Source organism: Porites lutea, chromosome 3, assembly GCF_958299795.1.
Source record: "Porites lutea chromosome 3, jaPorLute2.1, whole genome shotgun sequence".
In the NCBI taxonomy this organism is placed as follows: Eukaryota; Metazoa; Cnidaria; class Anthozoa; order Scleractinia; family Poritidae; genus Porites; species Porites lutea.
This window is the reverse complement of record NC_133203.1, coordinates 27,860,883-27,880,904: the sequence shown is the minus strand read 5'-3', so window position 1 is coordinate 27,880,904 and position 20,022 is coordinate 27,860,883. Positions and strand designations below refer to the sequence as shown.

The window sequence follows — 20,022 nt, the reverse complement described above, 5'->3', positions numbered from 1 at the left end:
TCTTTCATAGCTCTAGTTTAGTACTGTTAAAAAATAATGATTTGACCAGTGTTATTACTACTTTTAAATTGAGCTTCATTTATCAGTTTCCTCACTCAATCCACACTGTACAATATTGCATATTGGACCATACTTTTAATACTATAGAGCTCAGTCCTAAACAGAGAATAAAATAATGTTTTCCAAACATTTTAGTTTCCAAATTAACTGACAACAAAGTCAATTACTTTCAATTACTTCTTGTTTCCAGATACCTTTCCCTGTGCAGTGCGGCCTTTGGAGCTAACGCAGATGCTTTCATGGCTGCAACCTCATTTGTTCTTTGGCGAATTTTAGCAAATGCTAGGGGGCATTCAAATGGTATGTAAATGTGTATTCACTTTTCTTTCAAAATTAATGGGTAACAATTTTGCTGACCTATCAGATTTCTTTTCCTGGCAGGCATTTCAGGGACATGTCATTTAAAGTATCTGTTAACAACTACTGACTTAATTATGTCCAGTCTACCGCTTGTTAATTTGTTTCACAATTTAAATTGCAATCTCCTGTTAATAAGTGACAATTCGAAGTCCTTTCATTTTTATACAATAAATTTGATTGTCAAATAAAAACAAATTTTATGTTTTTCTTTAAGGGGAAGCGACCATTGGCCTCATTTTCAGTGGTAGCAGAAGTGTGGGTAAAACCACATCCTGGAAATTCTTGCTTATGGCCAGGGATGCCCCAAAAAGGACCATTCACTCCTTGTGTCACTTGGGGATCAGTGCCTTTCTGGAACATCACTGTAAGTGAATTGCAATTATTAGCCAGCTATAATATATATAAAAATAACCGTTGAATGTTAATCATTAACAAACATTGACCCCTGATTTGAAAAAAAAAATTGTTTTGAAATCCTCATCTTGTTTTAGAAAAATGGTTATGGACAAAGTTTCCAAAACGGGACTGGTCACTTTCCTTGATGACGGACGAATGACTGCAACATTAGCTGAGTTCCTACTCCAGCTGCAAGGAGGGTTGATGCAAGGCTCGAGTACTCAGGGAGCCTTGGTGCCAAGAGGAAGTGTTCTGTTGTCTTCTAATTATGTTGAGCCAGAAAGGTACATTTAGCTCTTAACCTTTTTTCGGAAGTTTATTTAAATATAATAACTGTTGTAATTTTTTTAATTATCATTTTTTCGCATACCGTAGGTTTCAATCTATTTATTGAAAAGATAATTTCCGAAACAATATGTCAATTACCTAATATCTGACTTATCTATGTATGTGATGAGTGCTACTAATTATTAGATACATCATTTACAATATTAGGTACCTTGAAATGTTTTGTAGGTCCAATTTAGTCACAAGGTAATAATAATCATTATATAATATAGTCTTTCTTACATAGGGTTTGCATGCCTATACCTTTTATTTATGGTATGACACATTTTATCATTTGAATTGATGTTTATAGGTTAGAGTGATAAGATTCCCTTTTCAAAGTACAGGGGGTTACAGCAAAGATGTCGAACATGCCATATCCATGCTTATGTCACATGTTCAAAATAACAAGGTGGGTTCCATCATTTGGTTCTTAATTAATTGGCCAAAGTGAAAATATGAAACTTTCTCTATAAAAATTGGAAAACCTGACAAACTAACACCGGGTAACATTGCTGTTTGCAGTTTTGTTTTATCATGTCTGATTGGCTTTTCCCATAAGATACACCATAATGTACCATAAGTATTTCTGGTGTGAGTTTCACAGCAAGATCTTCAGTCTTGAATTTTTTTCCGGGTGATATAATATGTACGTTCAGCAATAGTTAGTACTACTTAATAATTGTTGAAACTACTTAGAATAAGGTTAAGTTTAGGACCATAATATTTTCTTTGATGAGACAGTGAGTCATGATCATGAGGGTATAGTATAAGACTAGGACCAGAGTTTCGAAGAAAGAAATACTCATAATTATTGTAATATTCAGGGTAATGGTTGTTCAAAATGTCAAAGTCACCACACCACTCACATTAACAGACTAAAATTGAGAGGCTTAACCCATTCGCTCTTAGAGATTTTGCCGAAAAACGCGTTTTGAAGCTAGTCGAGTGGTTTTCTGGTCACTGTCGTGCTATAAAGAGCTAAAACTTACCACAAACTGGTTTACAGGTCGAACACTTCGCGGTCTTCCGATCCAGATGCAAAATATCAGCTTGCGAAGTTCGGGCATGCGCAGAAAGCAAAATTTCGACATAGTTTTTGGGTTTAAAAGTGACACAGCAGTCTTGACTTTTACTTTTCGCTTTCTCTCCTCCCTTCTTTTTTTGCTTTTCTTGCCTCATTTTTTTTTTCTCTTGCTGGGCATTTAGTAGGCTTGATTTTGGTGGGAAGAGTTTTTAGGAAAGCTTTTAGGATCTTAGGATTAGGCGAAAGGAAAGGTAGGTGGGTAATGGGACAAGATTTTCATGGAGATTTTCAGGTCAATGTCACGTGGTTTTTTGCTTGTTTCTCCGGTGTCCTTGACTGAATTGTGCTCATTCTGGTATGGTTTGAAAGATCTCTTCACTCTGCACAAGTTAGTGAAGAAAGTTGTCCTTGACCGTTAAAACTGATGACGTCACAATGGGTAGAAAGGACCTGGATCCGCACGGGCGGTTACGGGTGGTTCAGGGGCGAATGGGTTAATCAAAAAACCTAAAAATGGCCTTTTACCAACTTTTTCACCTGATTTGACATGAAATAGACAGATTTGGTTGTTTTATGCTGAAAAGTGGATTTTTTTCAAAAAGCTTGGTCCTTTGCTTAACCCATTCGCTCTTAGAGATTTTGCCGAAAAACGCGTTTTGAAGCTAGTCGAGTGGTTTTCTGGTCACTGTCGTGCTATAAAGAGCTAAAACTTACCACAAACTGGTTTACAGGTCGAACACTTCGCGGTCTTCCGATCCAGATGCAAAATATCAGCTTGCGAAGTTCGGGCATGCGCAGAAAGCAAAATTTTGACATAGTTTTTGGGTTTAAAAGTGACACAGCAGTCTTGACTTTTACTTTTCGCTTTCTCTCCTCCCTTCTTTTTTTGCTTTTCTTGCCTCATTTTTTTTTTCTCTTGCTGGGCATTTAGTAGGCTTGATTTTGGTGGGAAGAGTTTTTAGGAAAGCTTTTAGGATCTTAGGATTAGGCGAAAGGAAAGGTAGGTGGGTAATGGGACAAGATTTTCATGGAGATTTTCAGGTCAATGTCACGTGGTTTTTTGCTTGTTTCTCCGGTGTCCTTGACTGAATTGTGCTCATTCTGGTATGGTTTGAAAGATCTCTTCACTCTGCACAAGTTAGTGAAGAAAGTTGTCCTTGACCGTTAAAACTGATGACGTCACAATGGGTAGAAAGGACCTGGATCCGCACGGGCGGTTACGGGTGGTTCAGGGGCGAATGGGTTAATCAAAAAACCTAAAAATGGCCTTTTACCAACTTTTTCACCTGATTTGACATGAAATAGACAGATTTGGTTGTTTTATGCTGAAAAGTGGATTTTTTTCAAAAAGCTTGGTCCTTTGCTTAACCCATTCGCTCTTAGAGATTTTGCCAAAAAACGCGTTTTGAAGCTAGTCGAGTGGTTTTCTGGTCACTGTCGTGCTATAAAGAGCTAAAACTTACCACAAACTGGTTTACAGGTCGAACACTTCGCGGTCTTCCGATCCAGATGCAAAATATCAGCTTGCGAAGTTCGGGCATGCGCAGAAAGCAAAATTTTGACATAGTTTTTGGGTTTAAAAGTGACACAGCAGTCTTGACTTTTACTTTTCGCTTTCTCTCCTCCCTTCTTTTTTTGCTTTTCTTGCCTCATTTTTTTTTTCTCTTGCTGGGCATTTAGTAGGCTTGATTTTGGTGGGAAGAGTTTTTAGGAAAGCTTTTAGGATCTTAGGATTAAGGACCTGGATCCGCACGGGCGGTTACGGGCGGTTCAGGGGCGAATGGGTTAAATATTATTGCTAAATAAATATACACAGCACTTTGCTATACACCACATTTTTTTTAGAGGGTGCAACGATCAGAAAATTTCCAATTGTGTCATGTGATCATAATTTTTTCTTCCTGACTCTGAGAATAACTAGAAGTGAGTTAATTGCTAATGGGAACATTTAATAACATAATGCCATTTCAGGGACTGTTAACGTTGTGGGCAGTGCGGAACGATAGTCTATTCGAAGCAGCAGTAGAGCACAACATAGTCTCTGGAGTGTCAGCTATACTGTCAGAGGCACTCCCTGACTACCAGCCAAGGTGGTTAAAAGGAGTTGCCGGTGTGATAGTCACACAAGTTATTGTAAGTTGTTTTTAGTTGACAGAAGATGGACATAACCAATGTGCAAAAGCTACAGTTTAGTATGTTTAGAATTTAATGGATTAAGTAAGGTAAAGATTCATATATCATTGTTTCTTTCTTCCTAGCTTTTCCTCACAACAAGACATCCAATCACGCTGTTGGAAATAATTCAGCAACATGTGTCATTTCAAGACACACTTAAGAGTTTTTTAACACCCCTACAGAAAGTCCAACTGGCCATCTATTCGGACATTAAGGCCAACCCATCAAAAAGCATGGTAGGCAACCAGCTGTATTTTAACCTTTTAAGCCCCAATATCCAAATACAAATTCTCCAAACTGATCTCCATACATCTCCTTTAAGAATTAGTTGAGAGAATTTGATAAAAGATCATGGAATTTTCTCTATGATGATAATTTTAATAATTCTCATATCTTTATCTCTTGACAGTGTATGGATATTGTTAGGAGAAAATTGTTGTTGGTCACTATTGGGAATTAAAGGGTTAAGACCTCTACTCATGCAGAGGTTATCTTACGTAGAAAAAAAATTTTATTGAAACCTATTCACATGCAATTTAATATTTCTTCAATGGGAATATAACAGGGAATAAGTGTTTGATGTCTGTCTATATGATTTAGAATACAGTTGAACCTCCCATAATATTTAAGCAACCACTTCAAGGATTTTTAAAAGTGATTGTCTCTTAGAGCTGGTCACTTACAAGAGTTGGCACTGATCAATTATCCTGCCTTTGTTAAAAGTGATCTTCCTTTTTAATTCATTGAAATTGGCACAATTCTTCTACATAAAACAAAGGATGGTTTACATTGTGTATTACAAATACATAAGTTGTTACATGTGACATGTTTGAATCATTTCAATTTCTTATCATATTCTTTCTTTCAAATTTAGGTCCTTTCCTGGCTTCATCCATCTGTGAATGTGAACACTCAAAGTGGCGGAGGAAAAAGTTTTGTGCCTGGAATTGGCATCAGGGCCAAAACTACGGATCGGTGGGCAGATGTCTCAAGACAAGTATGATACTAGACAGAAAAGGAAATCTACAATTTTAGAAACAAACAGTTTTGTTTTAGATGCGGGAATTGTTATTGTATTTCAGTGTTTATAGCAGTGTCAGTATACCAACAGTCAACCAACAGACTTCTAGGGGAGCTCTTCTTCACTTTCACAGGAAAAAATAACGGATTCCCATTTTTGGATATTTTAGGGTATTTAACTAATGCCCATAAAAATCCCAAATTTGGCAAAGTGAGACAAGTCCCAACCAGGGAATTCCCAACCAAGTTCCCTGATTGGGACTTGTCTCACTCTTCCAAATTTGAGATTTTTGTGGGTATTCTTTAAATACCCTAAAATATCCAAAAATGGGAATCCGTTATTTTTTCCTGTGTTTTACTCTATATATGTAATTTCTTAATAGGCTATGCGCAGTTAGCAGTGTGCAATCAATGTAATTATCCATATCTCCACAAAGATAATAAGTTAATGATAATGATCGAAACATGTACATACTTCAATCTTTGTGCCCTACATAGGAACTTTCAACTGAGGCAGAGAAGTATGGTGTATCTTGCGTGAATGTGGCAATTGCCTTTGGAAATGGGAGTGAATGCTCAACCAGTGACCTTACAAAAAGGTCACCAAAGAGTGAAATGAAGAAAGGGATCAAGCTTCCAAAGAGGGAACTCAATAATAGCTTAGTGGCTCTGATAGATGCAGGTTAGAGCAAATTTTTACTAATGATAATTGAATTCACTCCAAAATGTTTGTGCAATATACACAGTTGATGGGTAATGAAACTGTATAGCGTAAAGTTGAAAGAAGAGAGGGGTGATTATGGAATCTCCTTTTGGGTGTCTAATAACTTGAGCTTTTAAACAAAGGGAACGTCTCAATCGTAACCCAAGAAAGTGTATATGGCCTTATGTCTCATTATGGACATGCATACAGCTATTTCGATAACGCTTGTCAGAAAACATGTGCCTGCAACAATCCCGAAAGGTAACATGGGATATGGTCATTTATTATATGCTGGTCCTGACACTGTAGCTGTCGAATCTTTTATTGTTGATTTACTTTAGCACTCGCAAACATATGTCCATGATTTCTTTGATGAACAGCGAACTCAAAAACCATCCACAGTACCTGTCCGGATTGTCGCGTGCACTTTGCCGACAACCTTTCTCGAAATAGCTGTACATATACATGTACAGAGTGTACATGGGACTTTAAATGGGGTTAATTTGTTCAGAGACACTCACGAGTTAAACTGCATCTGCTTATACATTTATGAGCTTCTGCTGTATTCCATTTTGTTGACAATTATTGCTATTCCACAATATCCTATCAATTGAAATCTTATTTATAGTGACAGGAAATGGAGGCAATGAGGAAGATGTTCAAGACTTTCTTAATGGAACCTTAATTCAAGATGAAATTACTGGCTCCAATAGTACTGCCCAGGTACTCAGTGTCAAATTAAGGGACAGCATCAACCAGCTTTCTGGCAGCCAAGCTCGAGAAACTTGTGGAAGGTTAGCTAATAAATAGTAGATTTGCAAGTTATTAAACGTTTGTTCCCTGACCTAAATGTTATGCCAATTAAGTGTAAATCCGAGTGAGTAAATAAGTCCGGTGGTGATGTACTGGTAATATAATGGAAAAGGAGATGATCTGCACATAACAAATTAGATCATTGCCCAAATTAATGTCTTGTAAATCTTACCTGTGATCATACATTATGTGTGGTACCTAATGGTTTGATGTAAGATTGTTATTGTTTTGCAGAGGGGAGTGATGGAGAAGTCTTTACAACTCCTCAAGAGACCCCAGAGGCAAGTCTTAATTGTAATGTTGGCCAGGGGTATTAATCATACCTTCAATTTGATCGCAATGAAAAGATCTTTAAGTTGTATGATAATAGCTGCAGGCTTTGGATGTTAATACACAAGTTTCTATTAATTTAAAAAATATGTAGATCATGGAGACACTGGAGGCAATGACTCCGAATTCTAAACGAACGACAGAGCAGTACACTCCAAAGAGCAGAAAAGTTTTCATACAGGTACTTTAAAATAGACTTTACATTCTTCTTTGCTAATTTAAATTACTTGTCAAGCATAGCACTAAAATGCAGCTCAAAAAGAGTAAGAGAATTAGGACCTGCTTTGGATGTCCTTGAAGCTAAGCCCATGCATTGTCACCCTAAAATGCATTGTGAGAATTTTCTGTAGTTAAAAATTGCCATTTGAGAATTGAAAGCCAATCAGAACAATGCATTCAACAGATGAATTTTTCCCCAACAAAGGGACAATCAACCAAAACCACTTGGGTGAACATGGGCCTTTAACTTAATAATATTGAATTTAAGTGATTTCACTGTTTTGCTAGATGTCTTTCTGGTGATGTAAAACACCAGTTATACAAATTTGGAAATCCACTAAGTGTAGCTACTTTGAAACAATGATTTATTCAAATATGTAATTAACAATTTTTCCTCGAGCCCGACTGGGCTCTGAGGCAATAGCTATTGACTCATAGGCCATGAGGGCGAGGGAAATAAAATAATGTTTTAGTAAAATCCAACTAGTTGGCCAAAAATATTGAGACAAAACAACTTTAGCTAGTTAAAGCTAGACTTTGAAGCCATCGTTTTAGCTTTCAAACCCGTTGCTTTTTGCTACTAGTGGGCCATGACACATAGGCAGCCTAGTAGTAGCTCAACCAATCAGATTGCAGCATTGATAATAGGCCACTAGTCAGATTTTAGTAATAAAAAATAGACATGTTCCACACATTTCATTTGAAGGGATATAAGCTTGGAGTGTCAAAAAGGCTAGCTTTACACGTAGAGGAAGAAGATGGAAAAGAAGGTAAATGTGATCACCGTATGTCAATATTGTAAACTTCCTCTCATGTATAACTTCTGTCCTGTTATTAACAGCTTGCAACGTGATGTGGCAAAATCAATCATCATTATTAATTAATATATTTCTAACATATAACCAACTCTTCAGACTTCCCGGTGATATGGAATAATATTGAAGTACTGTCAGTAGCTGCATGAATATCACTTTAAATATTTTGTTATGAAACTCTCAATAATAATGAGGGGTTTCTTAACAAAAGACAAAATAATAGGACTTAAAGGAGCTTAATTGGGTTTCCCGACCTTAACAGCCCTTGTAATAGCCTGCAAAAGCATTGGATTCCGGGTTTTTCAGATGGAGATCTATAAGCGATGACCAGAAATAGTCTGCGGTTCCAGGCTACCCTAATTAGTACTGGAACAACTGGCAGCCAAACTCACACAATTTGAACCTCAGTATCAAAATTTATGTGATATTTGTGAGATCGAACATTGATTATTCTTTGCTTCCCTTTTTATCTACAAACTTGTGAAGCTGGCAGCATAATGTTCTAATTCCAGAAATTACTTAGGAACATGGTCAATGATTGTATTCTTGTTAATGCACTACAAACATTATGACTGTGTTTGGCTTTGCAGGTGATATTTCTTCTGTAAATTCTGGTGTTTCCAGTGACAAACCTGGCACCTCAAGTGTCAATGGGACCATTGGAATTTTTCCAAAGGAGCAGAAAGGTGAAATGCAATTTACATACCAGCGACATACAGCACAGGGGCACAGTCACCATATACATATGATATTTTATGTGCAAACCCTTTGAAAGCACAAAAAAAAAGTGGTTTAAAAGTATCTTAAGTGGAAAAAAGCATTTTCGATAATTACATTTATTTTGACAAGTATGACATAGAGTGAAAAGCCCTCAATCACACAATCCCTGACATTTACCCAGTGAGATAAGGCTGTTAATGTATCCTGGATCAACCTTTGCTGCAGTAAGTAGTTTTAGCCCCCAGACCCCCCAGGCTTGCATCGTTAGCACTCAATGAAATTTTTTAAGGTGCATACTCCATGATAAATACACACTACACCTCTACAGAGGTGTTTAAGTGGACAGAGTATTCCTGACACCACTGTCACCTCATCAAAATTTTTTGTTTTTGAGGTTCTAATAGGGTATTTTTGTTTAATGTCACCTGTCAGAATATGTTGACCATGTTTTAGTTTTATGGTGCTGACTTTTTCTGGAATTCTGGTATTTTTTTGAGTTTCCATTTGATTTTACGTGCATCTCTATCTTGTTGTAAAAGGCAATACCTAAGAAAATAGACTGAAATGTATAAAAGAAATATTTATTATTTATCGATACAAGCTTGGATATTCTCTGAGAACCCAATCAAAGTTTGGAATTCAGGATACCCAAGATTAATAATTTTTATTAATGCGAAGATCAGATTACTAGTTGCCCATGTAAAGGCAAGAGTTAATGTCCATGGTCACTGCTTAAGTGCACCACTATGATAATAATACTGTTATGTGTATGTAGCAGGTACAGATGATGATAAATGCTACATGTGCCAGGACACCTCGCCACCCACTGCACGTAAAGGAAAAGGCAAAATTGATTGGATACAATGCACAGAATGCCAGCACTGGTTCCACATGTAAGTATTTACACTGCAACATTTCAAAACAAAGGAAAAGAATTGAAAAACTGGAAAGCTTCTGTGACATTTTCTCACCCAAAAGTGAACGGTTTGAACATTTCCAAAAAAATTGGAAATCACATTTTTAAAGTTTTGACAGAGGCGTGAACAGTACCATTTTAAGACTGATTTATCCCAGAAATAAATATAAAAGTTTTATATTTTTCCTTTCTAGTTAACAGCAGCTCTCGGCAATATGTTACAGTACTTTGTTTTTTAATTTATGTACCCCACTACCCTCATGTGAGCATTGTTGGCATAGGAGCAATGTGAAATAAGGATTTACTGTATTTAGGTATACCTTGCAGTAACAATTTACTTTAGGCCATTGTTTTCTAAGTAACTGTCCTAATGACTTGAAATACGAGGACATCTACTTTTTATGGGTATAAAACAGTTAACATTATAAGAGCCACACACAGACAGTACTTATTGCCAGCTTAAAAGTGATTTTTTTTTTTTATTCCAGGGTATGTGTAGGTGTTAAAAGAGCACCACGTGCTGACTGGTTTTGCACCACATGTGCATCGACACGTCCAGTGCAATAATTCAATATTACTTTCGTGTCCAACAAGTAATTGAAAAATAAATACTTGCTTACTGAGTTGCATTAAGTTGTGGGTGTTTTAATTCAAAGTGCACTTATTTACTTTATTACTGAAAGGGGAAGTACAGTTGGACCTCAAATTGTGCCATGTCTAAAACATCTTTATTTTTGAGAAAATGGCCCTTAAGGAAAGCATGAAAGTTTGAATTGCGCATGTGCTATGATGCAATGCAATGCAACTAAAGAAATCATCTGTTGTCATTATAAAAAATCCTACTGTGAAATAGTAAACATTATTATTTTAAAGAAAACTATGTGGACCTAACATGTACTAGGACACTGAATACTTGCAATCCTACATGCAGCCTCTCATAACTGATCATGACTATTTTTGGAGCAAACGTTTGACTCTTGTAACCTCTAGTGAGGGAGACCCAAATGTGATGCTGATACAATTTTGCCATTTTTGGCCAGCACAGCAGATGCGAATGTGTACTTGCAAGTCAAAGGCCACTGATGTGTTCGCCGAAATACACAGTTTCCAAACGCACATTTCACACTACTCACAGTATTTCAAACAGATGTTGGTTTAAAAGGATATAATGCAACTTCAAAGCGACTTTGAAAATGGATTATGATGAAGAATGGGAAATTTGACCTAAAACCAAAACTGTCCAGCAGTCAAATTGTGCGGGAACGGAACAGATTTGTAATGTTATGTTGGACAAAGCTACCATTCTTTGTCATTACAGATTACTGGTGGACAAAGTCTCTAGTGTATTACTACCAAGAAGTACACTGTATACAGGGAAAATTGCTAAACACTTTTACCTTAATATCTAATTAAAGTGCTTTACGAGCACACTCGTGAATCAAATGCTGAACAAGCAACCACATTTTCCCCTCGACATGGCAACTCATTTATTGTTCATAGGTAAGGCATGATTTGAAAACTAAGTCTACAATGGAGTGCACCATTGACAGAGCTTATGAAACACTGTGATAGGGAACTATGTCAATATGTACTATATTCACTCAAACAAACCTTACAACTGAATTCCAACAAATAAACTAAGAAAGAAAGGCTGAATTAACAGGCAGGGAAATATATTTTCCTGGCAGTAAATTCAGCCTTGCTTTTTAAGTTTATTGGTTCAACAATTTGTTGCTGATCAGATCCTTCACTACATGATGTTGTGCTTCTATTTTGTCTCGGTGGTCCTTGCAAGCATATACCGTTTTTTATCAGAGAACTTGAAGAACCCATCAACTATTGAAAGGAGTATAAATTTATAGCATGAGAATAAGGGTACAATATGACATTAACGAATATCAGCTTAAAAAAACAATTAACTCCTTTGCGCTTTATGAAGGAACATTGTTCACTACAGTAAATCTATGGTATTTGTCTCTCACTAACTGCTGACCCTCTTTTAGTTGCTTGGACAAACGGCATTCTTGCTGCATCACAATTGCCTCATTCTGGTAGTAGTCCATCAGGAAATTAAAACAAAAATGAAGTCCAAAGCCTTGAAGAGTGGAGCTGCGCAGACGCTTCATATTCTTTCTAAAATTTTCTGACTCTTGGTAGCTTGTTTTAATGGTAGTGCTCTGTTTGCACAGATCAATATTGTGAAACAAGCAAAGAGGTGACTTATGTGGCTTGGTGGAATTGTGGAATCTGTCCCCCAAGATAAATCTTTGAGAGCAACGTGAAACTGGATGCTCCATTTCACCAAGATCATCAGAAACCTCTGGAACATAACTGGAACGGTACTCGGCTGGCACAATAAAAGGGCAATCAACTTCCTGGAAAATAATATGGTTTATTATCAAACATAGCACTCCAGTTTGCAATTGTTGCTATATGTCAAATGGGAGGGACTATTCAATTCAAGGGATGAAAACAACATGTTGCTTTTGTATAACTGCAGAATCCTTTATGCCAAGATAAACAAATAAACAACGATGAAATTCGAGAATAGAGGGATATTAACAGTCAAAGGTGTTTATTTCACGACAGATATTTAAGTGATTTCTGCACCTCTAACAGGGTGATTATCCGAAGTTTGGCACTTTCAGGCCTTCATTGTCTCCATTTGGCACAAGATACATGTTATGATAAATACAGGTCAACTCAAAAGAACCATAACATGAGTTAGTTACACAATACCTCTCCTCTAATACATACCTCTGCAGGTTTCTTGGCATACTCAGGTTTTTCAAAACATCCTGAATTTTCTCTCCAAAGTGCTTCACATAGATCTGGCGCTCTACATTCAAGATGACGCACCATTCCACATGGAGAATCACAAATGAAAACAATTGGTGGATACTTCAGGGACATATATAAATCTGCGGCATCACGTACGGACTCCGTAAGGGTTAAAAACTTGGAGGCAACTGTACACTGAAGAAGAAATGGAATAGAACTGTTCAACATCCTTTAAAAAGAGACCAAAAAGACAGCACATAATATACACTTACACCGTGACGGCAAACCAGATGGTAAAACCCTCCAGTATATAGTACTAAAGTGTGACGTCATAAAAATGAAATTTCCGAAATTATGGGATTTGTCAGGATATTCTGAAAGAACAATGTCCAAGAGGCCTACTTGCCAAAAATGAGCATTTGGGGGCAAATTGTTTCTGAGATCGTAGCCCAGTAATGCTTACAAAACTCCATACAAACCCTTCTAAATTTTTTTTGGGTCGACCCAAAAAAAAATTAGAAGGGTTTGTATGGAGATTTCTGAGTATAACTGGGCTACGATCTCGGAGACAATTTGCCCCCAAATGCTCATTTTTGGCAAGTAGGCCTCTTGGACATTGTTCTTTCAGAATATCTTGACAAATCCCATAATTTCAGAAATTTCATTTTTATGACGTCATCACTTTAGTACTCTATGTCCAGGTACTTTAGTGAAACCATGGCAGGGACACAATCCAACAAGCATGGAACTGTAAAGAGCTTGAAGATCCGTGCACAATTTTACCTAGGGAAAATGACAGAACATGTAACGTATACAGTGCAAAAAAAATAATGAAATTACCACAACAAATAAATGAAAGTACAAGTAAGATGCTATAAGTACAGATTTATTCAAAAAAGGACTAACATTTACAGCTGTTTGGATGGAAACCTACCATGATGAAAGAATCAGTCGTACTGATGTACTTTAAAATACATGTACAATACTATTTCTCAAGAACATTTTAGTGCTCAGCACAAATGAACTTCAAAGGTATTACCTTGGACTTGCCAGATACAGGAATGTTGCAATGGGAACACAACTCCTTTAATTCATCAACAGCACAATCCTGAATTCTGGCCATGTTCAAGTTCTTTTCTTTGATTTCCTTATGAAGGATTGCAGGGTCACCTAGAAGTAATGATAAAATTGACATGTTAATTAGGAAAGCATGCAAACACATCAATAATTTACTATACTGAACAGTCCAGAATATTCTTAATAGTACCATAGTATGCCATAACATTCTAAAAACCAACAAAATTTGTCAGAAGATAGAAAAGGAGAACCACAAAAAGGTTCCAAAACCAAAACTAAGTCGGCGAAAGAGTAAAAAAAAACAAAAAAAGGTACAAATTAAATATGATGATTTAAGCCGTATTGGCGTACCGTAATAGTTAACTTAATATAATATTATATGTAGTTGCAGCATTGAATTGTGCTTGTAAATGCCCTAACTAAATGCAAGATCTATAGCTTTTTTCATTCTTAATTCTCACCCTAATTTCAGCCGATCATTGTCTGCATTTCAAAAGCTACATTCTAAAGAGTACCCAAAATCTTTTTTCACTGAAATGTAAAAGTCCTGCGTGCGACCTACAGTACAGTGTAGTTACCTGATGCCACAGAGTTCTTCAAGAAAACACTTTTCTTGTCATTCTCCGAGTTGTACACCACTGAGCCACGGAGGACTGGGGCAATAACCGGTGGCAGTTCTTCACTGTTAATAATCAAATCATTGTTGGCCTTGGTGTAAATTACTTTCTCCATGAGATGCAACTTGAGTTTTTGGAGAAAATCTTCTAGGCCCATCATTTCCTTAAGTGGAACACCATCACTGGGATATACAATCTGGCAAACCATAGCAAAATTCAAATCAAATAAAAGAGCAAAATTAATGATAGATTATAAATTAAAGACATAACACTGCATACAAATATAAGACAATGTTAAAAAATCGTAAGTAGTTCATGAGCTCAACAACCTATCACGTCTGCTTAAATCCATCATTGGTAAAACACTGTCAAACAAAAAAGCCTGGGGGCTGCATTTGAGTTCAGTCTTGGGAGAGTGAGAAGCAAATTTTACCTTGCATCATTAAGATTCTCTATTTCAAAATTTCATCCTCATTAGTATTCTTTATATACAAAATACTAACAAGGACGACATTTTATGTCATTGCACGTGGCCTATGAAGATTAATTATCTGCACAGCAACTGACATCTGACATTATGACACGTGATTTTACGCATTTGTGTGAAAATCCAAAATGTTGATATACTTTATTAAAGCTTAAAACAAGTTCCTGGCCATACAAATAATATTACACGTAAATATATCTGAACACATGTGTACACTCTACCTTTCAATTACTACAGCAATTCTTTTCATTTCCGTCACCCAAATACACCTCTCCAATTACACCGCATATCCCACAAACAGCTTCAGACAAGTTCCTTTCAGTCATCATCTCAAAGCACCAGAACCCATTGTATAACAACTCATTGTAATACCTGATCTTCTCCATGGTTGGGCATTGATCCTATAAACCAAAATCAAATTAAATAATTAATAATTAATCATTCACTGGATGTTTCTGAAGTTTTATAGGTATTGATTGATCAATTCAAATAATACTTTTAGTGTAATATGAGCATTAAAGAGTTATTATCTTGAGATCTATCTATTAAAAGTTTGATAACCTTAAGTCAGATTCTAATATTAAGTCATTTCATATGCCACAATAGTTTATTACATCTACCTTGTTAAGTTTCATGACAAGAAGATCTGTTTTGGCTTCAATGAAGTTTAATACTGGACAACCTCTTCTAAATAGCTCTCTCCACTCCAGAAGTATGTCAAAGGAAATGAGAATCTTATCACTAACATTGAAGAGCCCTAGAAAAGCAAAAATATATTTATTATTGATTGAACACTGATCGAGCCCAAATTTTTGTAGGGATTGCTCAAGGTGACAGTTAAGCCAACAAAGAGAACTCATGAATTGAAATAATCATTATAGAGAAGTTATGAGTAAAAGGATCCTAAACATTGGCAAATTAAGCACTGAACTGTCATTTTTTCCCCTCACCAGTGGAGGAACTAAAAAGGTTATGACCTGATCCTAATTAAAAATTGAACACTTTTTGGCTTCAAATGTTTCCATGAATAACTATCATGTGTTTCAACAGGCCTCCAAGAGTTGGTTTGGAAAAATAATTGGACACCCACCGATAGTCTTGTGAGAAGGAAAAACACTCGTAAGTGAGCTTGGGAAGCCTGTGATAACATATGAAGCATATACCGGTACATATTTAAATAACTAACCTTCCTCAGTTGGAAAAACACGATGCATCGCCTTACACAAAGACGAGCTGCATTCTTTTACTCTGACAACCACCTTTTTAAAGGGGTTCAAATTGCTGTACAACACACTGCCTCCTCTCGAACCAGAGTGAACCTTGGATTGACCCAAAGGATTTCCACAGAGTCGACAGGATGCATCAGCTACCTCAAATATGGATGGCCAACCCTGCCCAGAACAAGAAAGATGAGTTGCAGCATCTTTGCGGCTGACCAGATTAAGGAATTGCGTTGAGTAACGGTATGGCAACTTCTCGTTTGCATACAGTTGCAACGTAGATGCCCTTGAAACGGGTTGTTGAGGGTCTTCACTTAGTGGAGAGATAGATTCGGAGGAGGAAGGAGCAGCTGGTGAAGTTGAAACGGCATGCTGAGGGTCTTCGCTTAATGAAGATGTAGATTCAGAGGAAGGAGCAGCTGCAGGAGCAGCTGCTGAATTTGATAGTACTGTTGTTGAAGAATTAACAGTATTGTGCAGCTCTGTGCAGCAAAAAAGGACATGAAGATGGTCACAAATGGCCCGAGATTTCTCCTGCTTTCCCTTCGCAAGAAAGCCTTTACAGCAACACTTGTGGTATTTTCAATTCTTGCCATCCTCAGCCTTCACGTGGCAAAAGCCAAGAGTGTTAGTGGCACTTGGTGGACAATAAACAACAAAAGTACGGTCAGAGACTTTATACACAGCCTGATGAACTGCGGGGACAACCACGTTCTTCAGCATTTCTTTTGTAGCAGAATCGCACGGGTAAGAAGATATTTTGTCTTCGGAGAGAGAAAAAATGCCACTGGCTTCCACGCTCTCTGCCACGTGCTTTAGGTGCTGGCAAGAAAATTCATCTGACCGGTTGCTTGATACATACATGGCACGGATGTCCTTGCATTTTGAGTGTAGGCATATCCAGTTGTCGCATTCTTTGTAAACGAAACATCTATCGTCCCTGGTGCTTGTTCGCACAGAGTACAGTCCACCATGAATGTGGACTGCCACCGGGCAAGACAATTTTGGCATCTTGGCCGCGGCTGAACCTCCCAAATGGTAGCCGCAATTGCTGCATTGTACTGGTTTCGAGCGGTTAAAATACACCGTCGCGCAATTCGGGCAAGAGCCCTGCCCCCGGTTGCTCCAACTGATCATTAAAGGAACAGCGAATCATCAAAATTGACTAAATTTTCGGTAAATTTTCGCCACAAATCTCCTACGCGACTCATTTAATGAACTTTTAAATATGCGCCAAAAAACTATTCTTTATTGACCAATGAAAAATTTGCAACTGCTGCAACGGAAGTGAAGTTATTGACCAATCAGAAGACCCGTTCCGACGGCTTCTTATCAACTGATATCGAAAGTGTTCTAATATCTGTTGTATACGAACTGCATGGTTAAAAACACCGCGCCAGTAACAAACCTAGAGTTTGAAGCATGTCTGCAATTATATCAGCTGTATTTAAAGCCACCATCGGCTTGATTGTGGATAAAGGAAGAGATGTAGCAGCGGAGAGGATGAAAGAAGGTGACGTGACTGATCAGAAATTTCGCAGCCTGATCGTGCGTGATTTGAAAGAGATCCACAACAAATTGGATGCATTATCACAAAAAGATCTTAAGGCAGCTGTAGACTTCTTTGAAACAGGACTCAGATGTCTTTATAAGGCAGTCGATACAATGGGCAGTGCTAATGTTAGTTTGGGAGCAGCGAAGATATCTGAAAGAAATGAAGAAGAGGACTTAAAACAAATAACTTTGCCCTCAGACACTGACCCTGAAAAGACAATAGTCCTCGCAGATGGAATAAGAAGCATGCAACTGACTGAGTTGGATGAAACAACGAAAAGCCTGCTTTCTGATGCACAAGAGAAATTCAGATTAGCTGTGGAAAACGCGACACACGCTTGCAACAATGAAGCCCTCAGCACCTTTGACCGAATCACAGCCATTCGATATCGTGTTATGGCGGCAATGTTAAAGTCAGCAGCTGAGACAGTGAGAACCACTGGCGACTTGACAAGTACTTTGCAGAAAGCATTACCAGAGTGCGAACAGTGCCTGAAGAAACTCAATTCGTTACCAACTGTTCAGAACAGCTTTAAATCCGAGCTTAGTAAAGGTCTCCTGAACATCAGAAGTCGATTTGGTAAAGATGAACGGATGCAGATAATTTCCATTGTATGTCAGGTAAATCGCACCATCTACGATGCCATGCGAACGGTTGGTAAAGACGTACATGTCTTTGTGTGGCCATATGTTGACATCGGAGAAGATCAAGTTGACCCTCTGCGCGATGTAAGAGTGTTACAAGTGTTGGAGAAATCAGGGAAAGTTGTTATGGAGCACTACTGCATTACACCGGGGTGGTCGTTTGATGTGAGAGGAGGTGTTGATGAGATTACCGACTTAGCTACGAACACCATGGGACAGTTTCTATGTACCTCAAAAGATGAAAGGACCGTGCATGTTTATGATAACAATGGTACGTTTCTGTTTAGTATTAATCCCCAAACTGATGATGCTAAAACAGAGATTCATTTGGTTCATCTCGTTACTGAAGACGTTAGCGAGAAGATCTTTTTACTGATCGCACTGCTCAGTGAAGAACAATGGGGGTATGAAGTGCAGGTTTTCAACAGAACCGCTGACCTACAGTACAAGTTTCCTGTGAGAGACGGGAGGAGACTGATAGTTAGCGGCAGCAAACTAGTAACATTGGGATCAAGGGAGGCTCATGTGTACAATCAGAATGGTGAGTTTGAGCGTAGTTTTGAGTTTTTCAAGAGTGGAGGCGACAAGGAGTTATTTGAATGCACTGCTACTTACGACGGTCGCATCTTGATAATGCACTATAAAGGAGACTTCAGCGATTACCACTGTGTTCATGTATTCACAATGGAGGGACAGGAGATTGCAAAATTCAAATCTGGCGTCGGACTAGGTTTTCGATTTATGTTATTTTCAGCTCGTTCTGCAGGTGAACATGTTGTCATCGCTGGTTACAATTTTAAGGATGAGATCATAACAGTGGAGTTATACACTGTGGAAGGAAAACTTGTGCGAAGAATTCTGCTTTATAAAAGTGGAGTCCATCGGTCCGGGATTCGAGGAATTACAGTGACCATGGAGGGACACATTGCTGTGAGTTATATCTCTGACAACGTTACATTTCGAAAGGTAGTTGTCTTCAACTGAAAAAAGCGGCTTTTTGGCTTGACAAATATTGTGAGGAATTTCATACAAAACAGCAACTGAGTTACAGCACTAACAAGCTTTTTCTTTTCAAAGAAAATATATCCGCTTTATATTTCAAGAAATCTGTTTAGGCACAGGTTAACACTGTTAATTATTACTTTCTGAATTGTTAAAACGGAGAAAGAAAATTTGCTTCTTTATTCGTTAACGATCAATTGAAACTAAGCAGAAACAAAGGTAAAAGAGTCTTAAAGTTCACCTAAAGTTAAAATACTAACATGTTCGACTCCACAACTTCTTACGAACATGTTAGTATTTTAACTTTAGGTGAACTTTAAGACTCTTTTACCTTTGTTTCCGCTTAGTTTCCATTGATCGTTAACGAATAAAGAGGCAAACTTTCTTTCTTCGTTTTACAGAAAGAATATTTTTATTCAAACTAGACGATTGTGGCGTGTTCGTAATCAGCCAATAGAACCGTTTGTTATTGTGTCGCGCGTTTCGAGAATTTTGTAGTTACTGTGTCAAAAAGCAAGCATTTTTGTCTGCTATGTTATAAAAGAATTTGCTCATGCTTTTAGCTGTACGTATATCGAGTTATGGATGCACTTGGGAAGTTTGGAGAGCACTCAAGAAGCTAGAATTGCACTCTTACGCATCTTTCGCGCTCTCCAAACTTCCCGCGTGCATCCATAACTCGATATACGCACACTAAGCATGAACAAATTAAATTCTTAATTTATTAATATTTAACTCTTTGAAACAAGAGAAATTAA

The 20,022-nt window shown here is 37.5% G+C and overlaps 2 protein-coding genes across 2 annotated transcripts; one reads left to right on the top strand and one right to left on the bottom strand.

The window, feature by feature from the left end:
• The first annotated feature begins 242 nt into the window (after positions 1-242).
• On the top strand, positions 243-10,503 carry LOC140929562 (uncharacterized). The gene is made up of 15 exons (XM_073379315.1): positions 243-360; positions 635-784; positions 912-1,100; positions 1,491-1,555; positions 4,142-4,303; positions 4,429-4,581; positions 5,220-5,342; positions 5,864-6,047; positions 6,697-6,862; positions 7,116-7,162; positions 7,306-7,392; positions 8,137-8,200; positions 8,836-8,931; positions 9,741-9,858; positions 10,370-10,503. The coding sequence occupies exons 3-10, from the start codon at positions 1,085-1,087 to the stop codon at positions 7,123-7,125; spliced, it is 879 nt and encodes a 292-aa protein (XP_073235416.1). The 5' UTR covers positions 243-360; positions 635-784; positions 912-1,084; the 3' UTR covers positions 7,126-7,162; positions 7,306-7,392; positions 8,137-8,200; positions 8,836-8,931; positions 9,741-9,858; positions 10,370-10,503.
• A 1,034-nt stretch (positions 10,504-11,537) lies between these two features.
• On the bottom strand, positions 11,538-17,259 carry LOC140932079 (HMG domain-containing protein 3-like). Its single transcript, XM_073381737.1, is given in 10 exon segments — positions 11,538-12,256; positions 12,639-12,857; positions 12,935-12,978; positions 13,337-13,445; positions 13,702-13,832; positions 14,318-14,538; positions 15,048-15,244; positions 15,464-15,600; positions 16,030-16,545; positions 16,657-17,259. Coding segments are annotated over 10 exon segments (2,562 nt in total). The 5' UTR covers positions 17,201-17,259; the 3' UTR covers positions 11,538-11,812.
• Positions 17,260-20,022: the final 2,763 nt, after the last annotated feature.

What these genes read in the sequence shown, in the direction of transcription:
- LOC140929562 (XM_073379315.1), top strand. An exon ending in TGATAGTCACACAAGTTATT is followed by an intron (nt 4,304 to 4,428) that starts GTAAGTTGTTTT and finishes CTTTCTTCCTAG; the next exon opens with CTTTTCCTCACAACAAGACA. An exon ending in GGGCAGATGTCTCAAGACAA is followed by an intron (nt 5,343 to 5,863) that starts GTATGATACTAG and finishes TGCCCTACATAG; the next exon opens with GAACTTTCAACTGAGGCAGA.